This window comes from Seriola aureovittata, chromosome 22 (assembly GCF_021018895.1).
Source record: "Seriola aureovittata isolate HTS-2021-v1 ecotype China chromosome 22, ASM2101889v1, whole genome shotgun sequence".
NCBI lineage: Eukaryota > Metazoa > Chordata > Actinopteri > Carangiformes > Carangidae > Seriola > Seriola aureovittata.
The window spans coordinates 16,707,475-16,726,042 of record NC_079385.1 but is presented as its reverse complement, the minus strand read 5'-3'; the positions used below and the strand labels follow the sequence as shown (position 1 = coordinate 16,726,042).

The window sequence follows — 18,568 nt, the reverse complement described above, 5'->3', positions numbered from 1 at the left end:
ACTTCCGAGTGAAGCCGAAGCAAAAGATGGCGCTCAGTCCAAACATTATAGTCCTTTAATGTTCCTACAGGGGGGGTTGCGGTTAGTGTCAGGTGAATTATGTTACTCTTTAAAGGTATTCACGTTATTTTATGGCAACAATTATTATCATACTTTTGTTTTCATCATAATATATAACATATTCTGCTATTTCATAGTATATATATCTTATAGAATGAATGAATTTATTCCATGGTGTCATAGTATAAAATATTAGAATATTATTTAATAATATTTGTGGACATTAGAATATTCTGAGATACATTTACTTTACTTTAGCATTTTCATTTTCATAGAGAAATTGTTTCCTTTTTACTCCATTACATTTCTTTGACAGCTTTAATTACTAATTACTTTCCAGATTAAGATTTTAAATGCAAAACATATAAGGAGCTTATAAAACATGATGCAGTGCTTAACTCTTACTCGAACCAGTAATATATAAAGTACCTATAATTGGTATAAAAATATAAAATACATTAATGAACAATGTCCAAAACTACACTGTATTATTAATAATATAACATTCAGAAAGGAGTGTGATTGATACTTTTACATTTGATCGTTTAAGTATAGTTAAGTGACATTTGGGATACAGAACATTTACTTGTAATGAATTATCAGTGAGTGCAAGTGGGTCAAAATAGGCCATAGTAACTTTTGGCCCCTGAAAATGTGTTTATTATTTTATTTAGGCTATACATGAATAACCAAGTAATAAAAAATACCATATAGATTATGAAAACAATGCTAAATTGAAGAGGTGCCTTCTTAAAATGCACATTAGTGGTAGTTATCTTTCTTTTGTGAAGGTGAAATATATCATCTTTCTCCAGATTGAATCCTTTAAAAATGTTCAGAATGACATTGAAATTGAATGTTTTCTACCTCCTAAGTTTTGTAACTGAATGGTAGAAAAGTTGAAGAAAAGTTGAGAACCTTGAAAGCAGCATTTCAACAGTAAATTTATTCCATCAGATCAGCCACAGGTGAGTGTCTACAAAAGCCTCTGTTCACATCCACGACTCTGACTTACACTGACGGCACAATGTCACTTGTTTCTAGACTTCAATAGGCCTTTGATAATTGCACTGTTTGAGTGCAACATTTCTGCAGGAGCGTGTTCATTGGCGACTGAGCTCTCCCACGCAGATCCCACAGACCGACTCCCTAAGGCGCTGGATGACTCATCCAACCATCTCTGATCAGAGGACCGCCTCCTTGTTCGTCTCTCCATGCTGATGCAGTCGCTTAAGTCCAGCTAAAGGGCAGGTCGAGAACAAGATTGACAAGTTTATTTCCTTCACGTTATCATGCAGAATATTGACATCTCCTGCACAAATTAATGCCTTTCTTTTCATTCATGAAACCTTTGCAGTCCGGGCCTTTCAGGATGTTGTTGACACCACTTTGCTGAGGTCTGGTTGTGTTTGGAGATCTGAGTATTTTTGCATACTGACCGCCGACTGCTCACTGTTCACTGCCGCCATCATGTTTTCTGTTGTCGTCCATATTTAAAGAAGAAATGGCGCGTTTTCTGCCCAATCCCCGTATCTGTGTTCTGCTCCGGTTCTTCCCTGCACACCCCATTTCCTGTTCACCCGACTTCCGGGAAAAAAGTTACCTCCCTTTCTCCATGATCTATCTGTGTGACAGATCTCATCCACATTTTAAACAGGAAAACATTTTTTTTTAAAAAGATTTTGGTATAAGAAATTACAATTATTCATTGTTGCAGAGCAAACTAAGGTGACATTGCACTTTTGGGGGAGAGTGCTTCATGTTCATGTTGACCAAAGTGTTCTGGGGCACGAGAATAAGAAATGTGAATTCTTAAAAAACGGTTGGGTTCTCCTTTAAATGCACAAATTTAAAGACGATTATAATATAGTGTTCCCTCCTCAACACAGGTGGTGCAGACAAATAACAGATTGAAATTATACACATTAAAGTCGTTATAGGAGCCTATAGGGGACTTTACTAAAACGATCATGTAAACTTGAAAATGAAAATATAGTTGCATGATAACGCTATGATTTTTGATTCAACAGCAATCTCACTAATAAATCCAACATACTGCAAGTCACTGCTGCATGTGTATGTTCATGTTCATGTTAATGTTCATGCAGAGCACCATTGGCATTCCAGTGATATATATTATACCAGTTCCTCCTCAGGCGTAATGGCACTATAACTTATCTGTGCTGAAGGGTGTGCGCCGAGCTTTCTCCCAAGGGTGTGCTGACTTTCAGGGAAAGTTTAACATTGATATGTAAATTTCGCCATATGTGTCTGAAATGAGGCTGTTAACACGGTAATGGATCCATGTTTTTTGGGGTTTTTTTTTGCCATAAAGGGCAAAAAAAAAAAAAAATGCCATCCACATCCGGTTGGTTAACGGGGCACCAGGCTTTCAGTCATTATCTCTGCATGTGCCAGTCCTGTTACAGATAATGAGAAAACTTGGGGTGGAGCAAGAGAGTGAGGCGCCTCTCCTAAAAATAAACCCTGAACTATGGACTCAGGTCGCAGTGCTGCATATTTAGCATATTTCTGTCTGGTCTTGAGGGGGAAGAAAAGGAAAAAAGAATGAGGGGGCTCAAGGGTTGTCGCTGAGTGTTTCCTTCCATGCCAACACAAATGCTGCTGGGCTCCTTTTGAATAAATCCAGTGATTTACTCCCAAAACAAATGTGCTTAGACTCCCAGTTGAGTGTTTAGATGTGTTCAAAGTTTCCTGCACCCTCTCTGAAAGCTTTATAGTTTCATGAATCAGGTGCTTTGTAACCCATAACACGTTTGTGGTAAAGAGTATAAATGCATTGCTTGCACAGCTGTAAAATGAGCATCACTCGTAAACTGAAATTCATATTAAACATAACACTGTGTAATGGCCACTCTTGCGTTCACACGTTTTCATTTATTTGACAGTAATGTTTCAGTCAGAAGCTATTAGGTAGGTAATTTTTTTGTAGCGGGAGAGCCCACGCCGAGCTCACTCCCCCATGAAATTGTTTATCCAAGAGTAAGTAAGTATTCAAGAAATGTTTCTCCCGAGCCTCCCAGATGTTGAGCTTACACACAGACATGGAGTCAAGTTCTGCAACAGAGAGAGAGAGAGAGACAGAGACAGACTGGCGTATGATGTTTTAACTGTCAGTCTGAATTTATGCAGGTAGATAACATGATTATCTTTCTTCACAGGTGTCGCCTCTTTATTTCTCTCTTTTTGCCTTTATCTATGAAGGGGAGGGACTCTGAGCGGCAAAGCATTTTGTTAATTGACCTTACCAGTGATTTTGTAAATTTTATCACCCTAATTTTTCATGTTTACCTCTGCAAACTATTATTGTGACACAGTAAGGCAGTTTATGTGACTATTTGGTTCGAAAAGTACACTGCCACTTTTCCAGGGGCCGGTTTGACTGTGGATTGGATGAAACAAACAGTCAAACGTATAAATTCATCCGTTGCACAGAGCAGATTCATCCTTGTCTGTCTTAAATGGTATAAAACTTAGGGCCGCCTGAGGAACTGCACCCAACCTCTCAGCTCTGTTTACCCCAGCAGCAGGAAAATGTTTGTCTCTTGGAAGAATTCAACAGTTACAAAAAAAAAAAACAGGAAATTCAGCAAAGAGTGAAACAACCAAAAACAAAAAATCTCTATAAACTCTTTCTCCCTTCATCACTCTCTCCACATAGAAAATCACAAATTACAAGCCAGGTTTTCCTGTTTTTTTGTTGTTGGCTGCCGCTGGTCAACGCAGGTGTCATTGATTGTTACCATGGTAACATTGGTCTTAGGCCTGAGTTAGCCCTGGGGGTAAGGAACCTAATGTTTTTGGTTTAGAATGAGTCAGTTAGGCCAAATTAACACAGCAGACCAATCTAAAATATCTTTGTGAAGCCGGCCCCTGCTCTTAGAGGTCCACAAATATTAAGATTGATCACCGTGAGTCTGCCAATCAATTTATTATATGGAAATGAATAGAGAGGATGTGGTTTGCAGACACACTGGCCAAACTGTAAATTATACAATATGTGATTCTCAGGCTAAAATCACTGTTATCATCCTGTGAAACCACCTGTACATTCACATCACTCTCTGGGAGCAGCTCAGTTTTAAAAGGACTGTAGGTTTAAGTGCCTTGCTCATGGATGTTTAGGTGTGTTTACTTTGTTCGCTTCCCTTGTCCTGCTTCTTCCCCGATGATCCTGGCTTTGAACTGCTGATCTTCCCGTCACAGGCCCGCTGTGGTGTAACCCTCCGTTTGTGGAGCTCTGCAGAAAACTACATGGTCAACAGCAGGAAGGAAGTCAAAGAGAGGGACAACAGAAAGTTTTTCGGTGACACACTTCCTGTAAAATACGGAGAGAGTGAGTGTCGGCGCGAGGTCGTCGGAAGGTTCTCAGGGTCTGAGATCATTGGGAAAATGCTGCCATGAAGCTTTCACTGATTCCACACTCTCAGTATAAGGATTTGCTGAGCTGACACATTACTTGCATACAAGTACAAACGTCCCCTATGTGCCGGTTAATGGCTCCCGGTGCCATCTGCAGGGTGCCATCTGCTGCTGCTGCTGCTGATGGGGGTGATGGTGGGTGACTGGGTGGGTCGACGTGCCGACCTCTTCTTCCTCCGCTCTGTGTTGCTGAATCAGCTGTAGCCGCTTCACATCATCTGAATTCAAACTCATTAAAGGCCAAATCCTTATTTTAGCTAATTGTAGTATTTGACATATAACTTATACTGTAGCATTTCTGTGCTACTCAACTCATTATAGTTGAGAATATAGAGCTGTTTAACTCCTGTGTTTACAAAAACCACTTATGTAAACTTATGTTATAACTACATGACTGGCCAAGACAGACTCATGTGACGTCTGGTGTATGAGGTTTATGTCTTGAGCTCTTCTCTTTTCTTCTTTTGCAGTAAAAACACCAGATAGAAATACAGAACAAATAGTTCATCCGTCGGACAATAGTTCATTAATCACCAGGGTAATTAGACACAGCTTTAACCGTTCTCATCCAGCTATTCTTTTATATTAATCAGTTAAATAAATCAAGTCGCTTGTTGTCTCCCCTGTAATTTTCAGTTTTTTAAAAACACTTTCCTTGACTCTGGGGTCTTCTCCTAATGGAGTTTTTGCAACTAACAATTATTTTCATTACTGATTATTTGGTTGATTAGTCAATTACATTACAAAACCCAATGAAAAAGATCCCTTGTAGATTCCCAGAGCCCACGCTGACGCCTTCCAATTTGCCTGACAGCGCAGCTGTAAAGAACAAATGCAGTATAATGGCGAGAGACGTCTCTATACGCTCTTTTCTAGATGCAGCCACCTCACATTTTTGTGAGTGTGTTTGCTGTCGTTTCAGAGACAGACTCGAGCTGTCACTTCATCGGGACACCTCGATTTGTCATTGTTTGTCATCGGAGAGAAACCCCCGCTGCTGTTTGTCCTCGGCGCTGAAGGGGTTTTTTTTTCTTTTTTTTGCTCATCCAGTGTGTCTAAGTCTAGTGTGTGCTGGGGGTTTTAAAATGGCAGTTGGGAGGAGGTTTGTTTGGGTTGCTGCACTTTACGGTAGAGAAGAGACAGGGAGATTAGGCCATGGAGGAAATCAAAAATGAGTGGAGAGGATGAGTGTGAGTGTCTCTAGGTGTGACAGCAGTTGCCAAGATCTAATTCCTTCTTTATGGATGATTTCCAACCTAGAAAAGCACAGCATGTCATCCACTGGCGGAGCTGCTGTCAGGAATCAAAGAGAGCAGGCGGCAATCATGAGAATGTTTTAGGTCTCCGAAGCTCCTGCTGAGACTTATTATTGGTCACATTTCTAGTTCCTCAGTGAGCTGCTAACAAGCTCTGACCGCGGCACTTAGAGGAGCACACCGACACTTTTCTTTTCAAATATTTCTTTTACTCAAATTCATGTTTACTTCACATTTCTAGGCATTTATCTGATGCCTCCACTCTTCTATCTGATTTTGCAACCTGCCTGCAGGGCTTTCGAGAACACGAGTGATGAGGTCGGGGGTCACAGGTAACGGCAACAATCATCCTAAAAGGTGTGGAGGTCAGCGCTCTTGCGCAGGCCAGTCAAGTTCTTCCACATGGGAAGAAGCTGGGGAAAACCATTTGTTACTGGACCTGGCTTTTGTGCAACTGTTGCCACAAAGTTGGAAGCACATGCTCGTCTAGAATGAATAAAGAGGCCAAACTCAACCATGAATAACTGCCTCAGACCAAAAGCATGCATGTGGAGAGATGTGTCTGCATACTTTTGGCCATATAGTTGCATGTTTTCATTGTGTGGTAACCCCCTTTTTTTATTAAAACAGTCCATTGCATTGCTACGATAAGACGTGATGATCCACTGTGATGGGAAACAGATATGTGATGATCCCCCGTTCTCCAAAGCTTTTCAGCTCTTTGCTGTTTAATGATCATAACGTAAAGAAAAAGGTATTTAAACTACAAGGTGGGAGAATCACAAAGTCATTGTGTGACATCATATAATTTGTAGTAAAAACATAAACAAAAACGCTGCAACATATGAACAAACAAATAAATAAAAAATGGCGGGGGAAATGTCGTTTCTTTTGTCTGACAATCGTCGCATGGATTGCCACCCTCCCCTTAATTATTATCCAGCTTTCAATATTTTCAGTTGCACTTTAGCGTTAGCACATGTTAGCATGCCAACACACTAAACTAGGATGGTATAGATCTGTTAAACATTGGCATAATTATCAGTCATGATGAGCATGTTGGCATACTGATGCTAGCACTTCTGCAGTTCAAAGCACCATCCACTCTGCCTAATGCTCAGAGAGGTGCTAGCATGTCTGTACAATCACAGCTGTGCATTAAAAAAATAAAAAATCCTGCAAGTTATTAAGTTTAGTCCTCACACATGCCAGCGGGCGAGTGAGCCCTCTGAGGAGCGTTTATTATCTACAACAGATGTGTAATAAACATGCAGGTTAACCATCAGGATACATGCACTGAGGTGAAACTTATATAATAATAACAGAACCTATACAGCCTCATGTTGCCTTCACTGCCCCAGAGATGGGGAAACCATGCGGAAAAGCAGCATTAATTCAAACCATTTGTCACTATAATTACATGGGGTCACTTTTAAAGGCCAGGAATCTGTCTAAAACACCCCCTCCCCCGTGTCAGCGTCCTGATGAAGACATTCTGCCTGCGATGGTTGAGGAAGCATGTCCATGTCACAGCGAAGACACAAACCAGACTTTCTTAACCACACGCTTAGGCAATGGAAACTAGAAAAGCCAGACACTTTCGCATGACTCTGGGCAATTACAGCAGATACCAGAGCTTATCCCTAAAGCTTTATCTCAAGATTGGAGCTCTTCATCTTAAGAGCAAGAAAGCACGTCACACCCAGTGTGGCTGTTATTGACAACGCAACGCAGGAAAGGTAGTCAAACTATCTCCGTCCTATAAATCACACAGAGAGGAATCCGTCTCACTCCCTTTATGATTGTGTGTACATGTTATCCAACTCTTGGCTGCACTTGATTTGCTGCAAATCCACAGCCGTCTGGGATTAGAATAAAGAAGAAGTGAGGCAGTGCAGATTCAGGAGTCTGAGGAGAAGACAAAGGGAGGACAGTCGGCTTTTTTGCTACCGATGTAGAACTTTAAATCTTCATGTCAAGACACAGTCGGACTGGTTCTGATATACAGTCTATGCTTTAAGGGCAAGAGATTCAACATTGTATCTTGCAACTGATAAACAGAATAAAATGAAGACTCCTCCAGTATCTCTACATCTCTAGGATCCGTGTGTTTCACTGTCGTGCGTCATATTTGTATTGAACACAGTAAAAAATAAATGATGTTGAGTGCACCTGGCTGACAGTCTGCAAAGCTGTGCACCATCTACTGGTGTGACTGGGTGTAGCAACGGCAGGTCCTCGTGCTCAGGCCGATCCACCTTATATAAGAAACAGCATTAAAAACAGCACACGTCTCTCCCATCAACAGGAACAATCATATCTGGAAAGAATAAATGTGATGTGAATGTGATTTTTCTTTCACCCAGTGTTGGAGCTGGGGCAGCCGTTTCAGTCTATGTCAAAACCACTTCAACCATCTAAACAAAAACAAAAAGAAGAAAAAAAAAATAATGAGACAGTTGGAACTTTACAATGTACAAGTTTATTTTTAATGAACTCTTCAGTGGTTGGTAGTCACAGCACAGCTTGCATGTATTAAGCCACACACCTATTTTACAAGATGATGGGAAAAAACAAAAAAAGGAAAAAAAAAACAAAAAACAAAACAAAAAACAAAAAAGTCTTAACCAGAGAAGATGGTCATTAATCCATCTGCAGTGACTTTTTTTTTTTTTCTTTTTAAACTTCTTTTACTAAAATATCCTTAAAAGGCCACTGAAATGCATAAAATGTCTTCAGATGCATGGAATATTTGATGGTGGCGATTTTGCTTTAAACCTGACATCAAGACCCCTCACATGGCATTGACAGTGCATGTAGACATTGTAAAAAGGACTGGGTTAGCGATACCTAAGATATTCTTCTTCTTTTTTTTTTTTCTTTTTCTTAAAATGTTTTTTAATTTTATTTTTTAGTGACAACACCTTGGCTATAATACTACAGCTTTAAAAAACTGGAAACAAAATTAACAGCACTCTTCCAAGATACTGAATACAATGAAAGTGAAATGTAGTGAAGCGATTATTTCTCTTTTTTTTTTCTTTTTTCTTCTTTTTATTTTTTATTATTATTTTTTTTAAATCTCACAATTATGTGAACACTTATTTTTAAACTGGAAAATAAAGCACTGAACACTGCCAGCCGTCCCGTGTAAGAGAGAGGCTCTACTGTACTGTAGCCAATGTCTTTAGACTATAAAAGAAAAATAATTAAAACACACCTTTTTGTCCTCTGGAATTTGTATACTTTTAATAGTAACAGACGGGAACCATAAACGCATGCCATGTGCTGGTCTCAAACAAATACATACAGGTATATACAGCATCACTCAGTACCTGCTAAAACAAAGTGAGAAATACAGAGTATAAACTGACTACACTACAAACTTAAAACAAAAAACAACAAAAGAAAAATAAAATTAAAAAAAAAAAGGAGGGGAGGAAGGTGAGCGATGGAAGCGGTGGAAGAGTGAAAAATCCTACTTGTGATGGACTCATCATTAAAGCATTTAAAAAAAAAAAAGAAAAAAAAAGAAAAAAAAAGAAAATGCATATTGCACATACAGTGAAAGCTTAAATTCCACCAGGTCCGCCTCGTTTCGCTAAAGCGAGAATTTCAAATTTTTTTCCCTCTTGGAGGAAGACACACAGAGGTACAAAAAAAAAAAAAAATGGGGGGGGGGTTGAGTGTGTGTGCATTGGTGATCGGTGTGTGGGAAGAATAAGAAAAATAAAAATAAAAGGGGGGGCCACTAGGAGCTGATATGGGGCAAAAGTGGCACTTTAAGGAGGGAGGGAGGAGGAAACTGCACAGCACACAACACTTACACAGGAAGAGGAAACAAAAAAAAAAAAGAAAAAAGAAAAAAATGACATCAAATAAGAGATTGTGGCACAAATAAAATCAGGTGTTGGATAATATCTGTTCTTCAGTGATAGCCGAGAGAGAGAAGAGATCGATGCAAGTGTTTTTTTCTTTTTCTCTTTATGTACAACTAAGGCTTATTGGTTAAATAGTTTTCAGGCTTCCCCGCCCACAATGCTTTTACATGCTGCTCACACGACCCTTTTTCCTTTTCGCTCTGTAAACTCAGTGGTTCTATCAGGACAGCAGCCACACAATCGAGTGGATTATAGTCGAGGAGAGTGTGGGGCAGATGGATGGATGGATGGGTGGATGCTGCAGTGGTGGAGGAGCAAAAAGGTAGATAAAAAGAGTCGGGGAGGAGAAAAAGAAAACAAAAAGAAAAAAAAAAAAAAAAAAGGGGGAGTCTTGTCTCTGATGTCTGTTGCAATTAATATCTAAATGTGCAATTCCATTAGTCACTGCCATGGGGGACTAGGGGGGTGCAGAAGACGGGGCGGGGGGGTCTGTTCTACTTGGAAAGCTTGCTAATGACTCGAATGAGTGCTCCGTTCTCATCCTTTAGTCTCTGGTTGTCTGCTTTCAAGTCTGGGAGCATCTGAAAGGGAAGAAAAGGAAATAAGGAAGAGAGGAAGAGACAGAGAGAGAGAGAGGGAGAGAGAGAGAGAGGGAGAGGCTTAGACAAGTCTTGACAGATACACATGTCACTAAACCAGTCAGGCCGGTTTTTTACAAACTGTTAATTGCAGCTTGTGTAAGCAATCTTTGGAGTCACACAGCATCTCTCATATGTTTTGTTTACTCTTTTTTACTTTTAAAATCACTTGTTTCAAGTCAAGAGAGAGAAGTAAAAGCGGGCACACCACAGGCCAAAGTTCCTGAGAAAGCCATGCAGAACCTCAACGGCTGCTCACCGGCAGCCACAAAAATACACAGCGGAGACATTTTGATTTTTAGAAAAGTGTCAAAGTTGATTAATGTACGGTTTACCACAGAGCTCGCCAGGTGTCGGGAGAACTTGTCTGATAAGTGCTCTTGAACCACTTAGTTGGTGCTCTTATTGTGAAATCGCAGCAACAGGTGATGAATTTACAGGTTGCTGTGAATAATCTAAATAAAAGCTTTGATTTGATACTGAATCCCTTCCTTCGTATTCAAATCGTGACAACACATGTTCATTTATCTTAGATGCTCTTTTTATCCAGCTGTACCTCTGGATGTTATGTTAGCAACACTACCTTGCCTTAGCTGCTATCAGTTAGCCACAGTAGCCTGATGCAGTGCAAAACAAAGTGAACATTAGTGGGTGTGGACGAAATCTAATTTAAATAAGCTGCTGGTTTTAATGCAGTTTTGCTTTAGACTGAGATATGTTGAGATACCTGCTAAATCTTTCTGAAAATGTCGTCAATATTCTTTAACATTGTGCTTTATTCATTTTTGTGCAGAAATGATTCATTGAATAGTATGAATAAGTAATTGAAGAGCACAATTATTATTGTTTGCCTTTCCCATCATACCTGCCGGGCTCTGTAGTATTCAAAGTAATACTGCATGAAGTATGAGTCAGCACTCTCTTCTATTTGCTGTGTTTTGTGACCCATGATGGGCAAATGTCAGGTCATATGATCTGACATCAATCAGTAAGTTGGACCTTTTACTGCTGAATAAAAATGAACTTAAAAAAAAAAAAAGAAGTATCTCCAATGTGTGCAATAATGACACTCAAAAATTCACTTGTTATTCTACTAATTAGTTACAGATATTCTGTGTAAAGTAAAATGTGAGGAGGTTATGCAGTGGAGGACTTCAGGTAGGAATCGTGTTTTTCAGAGGTTCTTTACTGACACACAACACTGAGAATCTCCAGCAAGAGATTTCAGTCCCGTTAAAAACAAACGATACAGATGACAATCAACTGCTAGTTTAAATGTCCCATCATGTTCTGAAGTATACTGAGATACTTTATACTTGATGTTGATCAAAACTAAACCAGTGTCCAGCCGAACCCGTCGGTGCATGCAGCTGTCTGAAAGAGTTTTTGTTGTCATCTGTTAAAACTAAAATCTGAGGAGGAGTACAGACGGGGGGGAAAGAAGAAGAAGAAAAAAAAAAAGGTTCAGTCTCTGAAGATTTTGGGCCAAAAAACCTTGATGCCAAATAAATAAATAAAAGATGCCACTTCATGCAAAGAAGCCAGAACAAGCCAAACTGAACAACCGAGCTCCCTCTGATGGAAGCATCACAACTAGAAACTACAGAGGACACTTTCCTTTACAGTACGTGAAGATGTGTGAGAGAGTGATCCACATGTGGAGTGAATTTAGACTCCTGTCAGCCAAACACTACTCACCTTAGCTTCTTCTCCACCCGTGTCGATTCGTTTTGGATGTTTAACACTGAGAAGTGTGGAAAACACTCGACATGTCATGTACTGTAAAAAGGAGAGCGTCCTGTTGTAAAAACCAAAAGACACCCTCCCCAATCTGAAAACCAAAAGCTCTGGGGAGGCAGAGGGGGGGCGGAAAAGGGGAGTTTACAAAACCAGTGGTGGCTGGGCGGCTGGGCACCTGCCTGTCTATGGGTGCAGGGCAGAGCGCGAATGGAGCATGAGAAGAATGGGGTTGGGAAGGGAGAAGGTGAAGAAGAAGAAGAAGGAGAAGAGGAGGAGAAGGAGGAAGAGATGGTGGCGGACAAACGGACGTGGCTTAGAGGTCGACGCTGGGCAGCTGGCTGCAGGCGGACTGCGAGAGCTTTGCCACCACGCGGGCCAGGGCCCGGTTCTCAGCCTGCAGCCGTTCCTTAACCTGCCGCAGGGCCTGAACCTGCTTTACCTGGGGGAGGTTCTGCAGGGAGGAGGGAGGAGGGGAGGGGGACAACAAACACAACACAGGAGAATAGAGAGAAAGAGAAAGGGAGGAGGCAGAAATGGATGGAAGGAGAGAGTGAGAGTAAAAGAATGGCAGAGGAAGGAAAGGAAAAATGTGTTTGAAAAAAACAAATTAAAGAGGAAGGATTAATGAAAGACAGGACAATATAAATGAATAGAGAAGAGGGGCCGAGAGGAGGAAAAAGGGGAAACAGAAGAGGAAGATTGTTAGAAAATGGGGACAGATTTTGGAAACCGAAGGAATGATTAAGAGCTTTTTCCGGTTCGGTGTGATGCTTGTAGATAGAATGAAAAAGTGACACCGATAAGATCAGCCGGCTGCCTACAACCTAAAAATAAACACACTTCGTTACCACAGCGATGGAAAGAACACTTGCTTACTAGAGATGTAATGGATTTTTTTTTCTCCCCCTCCTCTCTCCTCCTTAAATCAGTTTTCCAGAAAAGGAACATTTAATTGGCCGTCTCAGTAGAAGAGCTTAAACGCTGTGTCAACATAGATTACAACAGCTGACCTGAGATGTGTCCTGAACAGAATAAGAGATGCACAGGTGCACGTCTAGCAAGAATACAAGGAAACATTTGAAAGAGTGGAGGTTATGGTACATTCAAGGACTAGACGTTTACATATTTACAATGTGAGATGCATGTTGTTTTAAAGACCCTGTCATTGCAGCCTTCATGTTGCTAGTCTGGAAGTATCGTTTAGAGTTGGTGTTAAGTCAGTTTAACTTAGGGAGGAGTTTTCTGATGGTTACTTGTTAATATATTCTTGATGTGTGAAAATGAGTGGAAAGTGTCTCCTGACATCTTTACAGCAGAAACCAAACAAATCATCTTTCAAGAAGCCAGGTGACAGGCGACATAAAAGTAGGATTCATGTATGTTCCAGTTCAGTGGAAGTGTTTCATATTTTACTTTTAGAAGAGGAAAGGCAGATGAGGACTCTGGAGTATCTCCGTGTTTCTTTCCCAACAGGACTAGTCAGAGCAGTGGCTCTTTTATTAGTTTTCATTGTATTTGTCTACATTAGGCAACACCCAATGATTTATTTGACAACTCAGGTAGCTCTATTTCATAACCATATCATATTTGTCCTCCTGTATTAATGGCTCCCTAGAAACAGACATGACATACACACAGAACATTTCAAAAAGGAAAGTTAATTTGCCACACGCCTGCATTGCTCTGTGTACTACGAGGCAGCTAAATCATGGCTCCTCCTGACTGATGCATCACTGACTTTTGGAAACAGCCCCACCTGTTGGTAACAATAACATTATACTCAAGGTGTAAATTGCTGAAACCTGGGAACAAAGCAGCATTGCTTTATAAAACAGCAAGAAACACATGCAGGGTTCAGATAATGTGGATAACCTGTTTAACCTGACTTGTTTACCACCTGTCTGACTGACTGCTCGTGTCTCTTGCTCCGTCTGACTTCATTAAAGTGACATCACCATGTTCCCAGATCCTAGAAACTTCTCACAGTTGAGCACAATGTCATCACAACTGATTAAAGAAAAAGCGAAACTACAAAAATACGACCCAAGCTGTAATAAATGCATATTATATTTTAGGCATCATAGGGTTTGAGATGACTCACCTCTCCTGTTAAACCAAAAGAAAAAAGTGACTAATTTGATATATAAAAAAAAAAAAAAAAAAAGGGCCTCGCAGGCTGAATTTTAGGATCAGAAAAGTCACAGCTGTTAGCACCATACTGGAACTCACAAGTACCACCTACACACCACCTATGATCTTGACGTCATTAATGGAAATAAACCTCACTGTACGTGAACAGAAAACATAATACACTGTGTGTCTGTGTGACCGTGTGTGGCAGTACCTTAAGTTCCTCCTCCATCTCAGAAATCTTCCTTTCTAGAGCTCTTCTTTCCTGTGGGGGTGGAGGACAGCGGGTCAAACTCTGGGACACACGCATCACTCGGCACAAAAACACACTGAAGGTGCAGGCTCTACACACTGCTTTAAGTATAGAGGTGTGGAAGATGGTGAGGGTGTAGCGATAGCACACACTTGAACACACGCATATCTTGTGAGGCGTCTGCAAGCAACAGCCAGTTCAGACTTACATATTCAGTGAGGTATAAATAATTTACATGATGTATAAAAGGGCAGGAATGAGTCAATAAATGGGGACGTACATGTTTAGAGGTTGTGTTGGATGGTAAGTTATTGGAATGACTCATGGACGGGGAGGTCAGAATGTCTTTTTTCAACAACAAAAAAAAAGGACATTCTCATATTATAAAAGCCTGTGAGGACAAATGACACACGGGTGATGATGTCAAATGTGGTTTATATTACAGCAGGGGCTTAGAAAATAGTGGATGAAGTTCACTAATCCAGGGGTTATGATGTCATGGCTGCACAGCTGCAGCTGTAGACGCCAGCATGATTACCGAATGAGTGAAAACACACATGCACAGGTTCTTTTAACACGCAATTTAACAACCTAGGATTGTTCTACTTCCTGCATTAAACCAAAGATAAAAACACACTTTCACACACACACACACACACACACACACACACACACACACACACACAAAAATAAGAAAATAAGCAAGTCTTGAGAAGTGGTGACCACACGCTGCCTCTGAGGTTAAAAACTATAAAACGAGTGAAAGAGACGGTGGCGGTGTTCTGGGTGGCGAGGAGGAGGGAGGAGGAAGTCCCTACGACCCCGGCTACAAGGGCATGTGTGAGACAACAGCCAGCAGAAGAGAGGAGACTGATACAAAAACTCAGGGTAAGATCATACCACCACCCAGATGATATTGGGGCCTGCTCGTTACCTTCAGACATAAACCCATTGGCAGTGTTACCGTCATGTTTGAAAGCAGGTTGAATTTATCAAAGTAACTAGTTCTACATTTAGTTTGAGACAAACTTGAGAGAGACAGAAGTTATACATCTTTTCATAAAGTTCAAACAAGGCACATTTGTTTTAGAGCTGCGTTAATTAAACTGTCATTACCCTTTTCTCCATCTCAAGCTGTGATCGGTCAGCATAGCGTTCCTGCCTCTGCAATGACAAAACAGTGGCAACACATAAGAAACCTGAATTATCTTTTATGAGGATTTTACTAAAAAATCGGCTGCAGCAGTGCGAGTCCATCACACCTGTGTGGCCTTCTCTAGTTGTAGCTTCAAGTCTGCCAGCTCCAGGTCTGTGTCACGTAACTGGGCCTTCAACTTCTCGTTCTCAGCTAAGATCTGCTCGTAGAGCTGGAGACGAAGAGAAGAACATGTCAGTCAATAATCAAATGAATCAGAATTAGTGCTGTAAGACGGAATTTGACATAATGATTGTACCTTTTTATAATCAGTGGTGTCGTCTCTATCCAGTCGGCTCGAGTATGGCCTTCGACTCTCATAGCTACGGCTAAAAAGAGTGTCGTTGCGATCTAAGGATGAAGTGCTCTCATTCCTGAAACAGAAACGACGTCGTCACGTATTTATAACCAAACGTTTGGGCAACACAGAGACGCAGAACAGATGCTGAAGTCAATATGTAGCAGGTGACACATACCTGGACAATCTGTCACTCTGAAAAGAAACAAAAAGCCAAAGTCAATGTTAATGTCTAGAGATAGAAAAGCATCACGTCAGTGTTTTTATAGAGTCAAACTGTGAATCACATTAATACAGAACTTGCACATTAAAAAAAAAAAGACTGCTCATTTAAACTAAAGCCTCCTCAGCCGCAGCACCTGACCTTCACTCTCATCAGTCAGCCTCCTGCAAACTGCTCTACATGCAAGTACATACACACTAATCCCTAAACAGCTGGCTTGCCTGGAAGTCTACTGCGCTTGTCGAGTGCCACAGCAGCAGCATCAGATAGGGGGGGTCAGGTCTGGTGGGTCGGGCTTCCAGCTATTTTGAAATTGCAGTCGGCTTCCTGAGGGGGACGGGGGGGCGGAGGCACAATAACGATGCTACAATCTGAATAAAGAACTCCTGAAGAGCCTTTCAGGAAAAATGATGTAAAGTTCAGCTGCACAGATCAACAGCCGGATAATATTATATTGATGAGATCCAAAGCACGAGTGGCAGATTACAGCCATGAAAAACAAACCAGTGGTCTTCTGATCTGTTTTAATCAATGTCTTAAATCTCTCAATCAGGAAGGAGTTAAAACTTGCATCACTCGAGCTATTTTTCACATTTTGATGTTTTAAATTCAAATTTATTTGTCTACCTCATGCAAAAGCAGTTCAACGTGCTTTACATAAAAACTAATTTTAGAGTGCAGGAAAGGAAGAGACTCAAAAGCTTTTCCTGTAAGCTTTTGCATCTTCAAGCAAGATAATTGCTTGTTTCCTATTTAGAGCTCCACCCTTTACACTGTCCTACAGTCAGAGATGTCTGGCAGCTCTGTACGTCCTTGTCATCTCCCACTAGTGTCTATGTGACGCTCTCATTCAAACAGGAAGTTCACTCAGCCAGCAATATTTTCACAACACCGCCCACACAATCTGCCCCACGCTGCTCCATTCATGGACATTAAGACTGCGTTTAATTGGTTTTGACAACTTATACTTTTCGTTTTTATTTTGTTATTATGTAACCACTGGGTAAAAATCTCATTTACAACGATTTCAAATTTGACTCTCCAACATCTCATTTGTGTGTGTGCTTTGACCCCGGTGACCCAGACTTCCTTGCCTTTGTGCGTCTGCATGTTTTGAAAACCTTATGATCTATGGAAGAAAAATAATTTTGGTTTTGCAAGGTCGCCACGGCAACCGGACAATCACCGGAAGGTGGACACAATAAAATATTCAAAGGGCGCCGACAGTGAGAAGGAAAGATAAGAGGGAGGGGAGGAAATCATAGCTGTGCAGGGCAGAGTGGTGAATATCAAAGACTAGTGGACCCGCCTGGCCTTCCCTACATGAGGAGACACGAGGAAGGACTGGAATAGAGAATAAATGCAGAGGGGCAGAAATCAAACGGAAGTGTCGGCGTACAAGAAAAGAAATGGGAGTAGTTTGATTTGACGGCCGGGCTCGAGGGCAGCTTCATCTACTCTCTGCCCCGTCTGCGAGCGTGTGTCGGGTTACCTGTAGCTCTCCCTTGGTGCTGCCCTCCTCTGAGTCGGACTGCTGGTCAGGGTCATTTTCATCACCCTGGAATTAGAAAGTTACAGACGCTTTTCAGCTCTTGCTACCCAAATGATCAAAGAGGAAAAGTCAGGGTTGTGCGGGTGTCATGAACTATTGCACCTCATGAAGAGTGCACTGAATACTTAAACACCTGAACTCTAAAATATATAAATAAATAAATCTATCACTGTGTGCGAGTCTCTTACGTCTTGGGTCCAGAAGGAAACCCCAGTGGAGCGTCTCTTCTCGCGGGGCCGCCTGCGATCCCGTATGGAGCGGGGCTGAGACTTGTCCTCTCCCTCCTTCTCCTCCTCCTTCTTATCTGCTTCTGTGCATCCACACAAATGACGACAGGTAAATTAAAGTGCTAACGAATGATAATTTCATAATAAAATTGAATGATATAGTATTACACCTTTTCAGCCAATCGGCACTCATAGGCCACACGTATTTAACACAGAGTATTGATAACATCTGTTCCTTTTGTACATCTCTAAATGATCTGCTTCTGAACTCTGCCCTGTATTTAATCGAAGAACAATTTGACCCTAATTACTTTGACATCAACAGGGCAAATGCCCACGAAGCAGTCCTAATAAGAATTCAAACTGGAAGATAGAAAGGTCCAGGTTAACTGAGGCAACAGTTTGACTGCACAAAGTACAGTCAGGACAACTACTTGACTTGGCTCGAGTTCAGACAAAGAATGAAAGAAAAAAAAAAAAAGGCCTTTGGTCGTGGAAGAACAAAGCGGTCAGTGTTTCCTTCAGTTGAACAGAATAAAGCTGCCGCCTGTTTTCCCAAGGATGTGTCATGGATTTATTCGTTAAGAGAGGAGCTACTTAATTTAAAAAGGCAACACAATCCCCTTTCTGTCACAATGCTCTTAATCGGCATGTGGCGGTTTGCCCATGTGA

The 18,568-nt window shown here is 41.1% G+C and overlaps 1 protein-coding gene across 3 annotated transcripts in view; it reads right to left on the bottom strand.

Annotated features, from left to right (window-relative positions):
• Positions 1-8,218: 8,218 nt before the first annotated feature.
• ppp1r12a (protein phosphatase 1, regulatory subunit 12A) overlaps positions 8,219-18,568 on the bottom strand; it is a 47,882-nt gene continuing 37,532 nt past the window's right edge. For 2 of the 3 annotated variants that reach the window (XM_056367620.1, XM_056367621.1), the window contains exons 17-24: positions 17,858-17,979; positions 17,610-17,675; positions 16,073-16,089; positions 15,856-15,970; positions 15,664-15,768; positions 15,518-15,565; positions 14,363-14,413; positions 8,219-10,221 (exon numbers count right to left, since the gene is read on the bottom strand). In XM_056367620.1, coding sequence (XP_056223595.1) covers positions 10,135-10,221; positions 14,363-14,413; positions 15,518-15,565; positions 15,664-15,768; positions 15,856-15,970; positions 16,073-16,089; positions 17,610-17,675; positions 17,858-17,979 — 611 coding nt within the window. In that variant the 3' untranslated portion in view covers positions 8,219-10,134. Of the gene's footprint in view, positions 10,222-14,362; positions 14,414-15,301; positions 15,336-15,517; positions 15,566-15,663; positions 15,769-15,855; positions 15,971-16,072; positions 16,090-17,609; positions 17,676-17,857; positions 17,980-18,568 lie in introns of all 3 variants that reach the window. The other variant, XM_056367622.1, reaches the window with a different exon arrangement.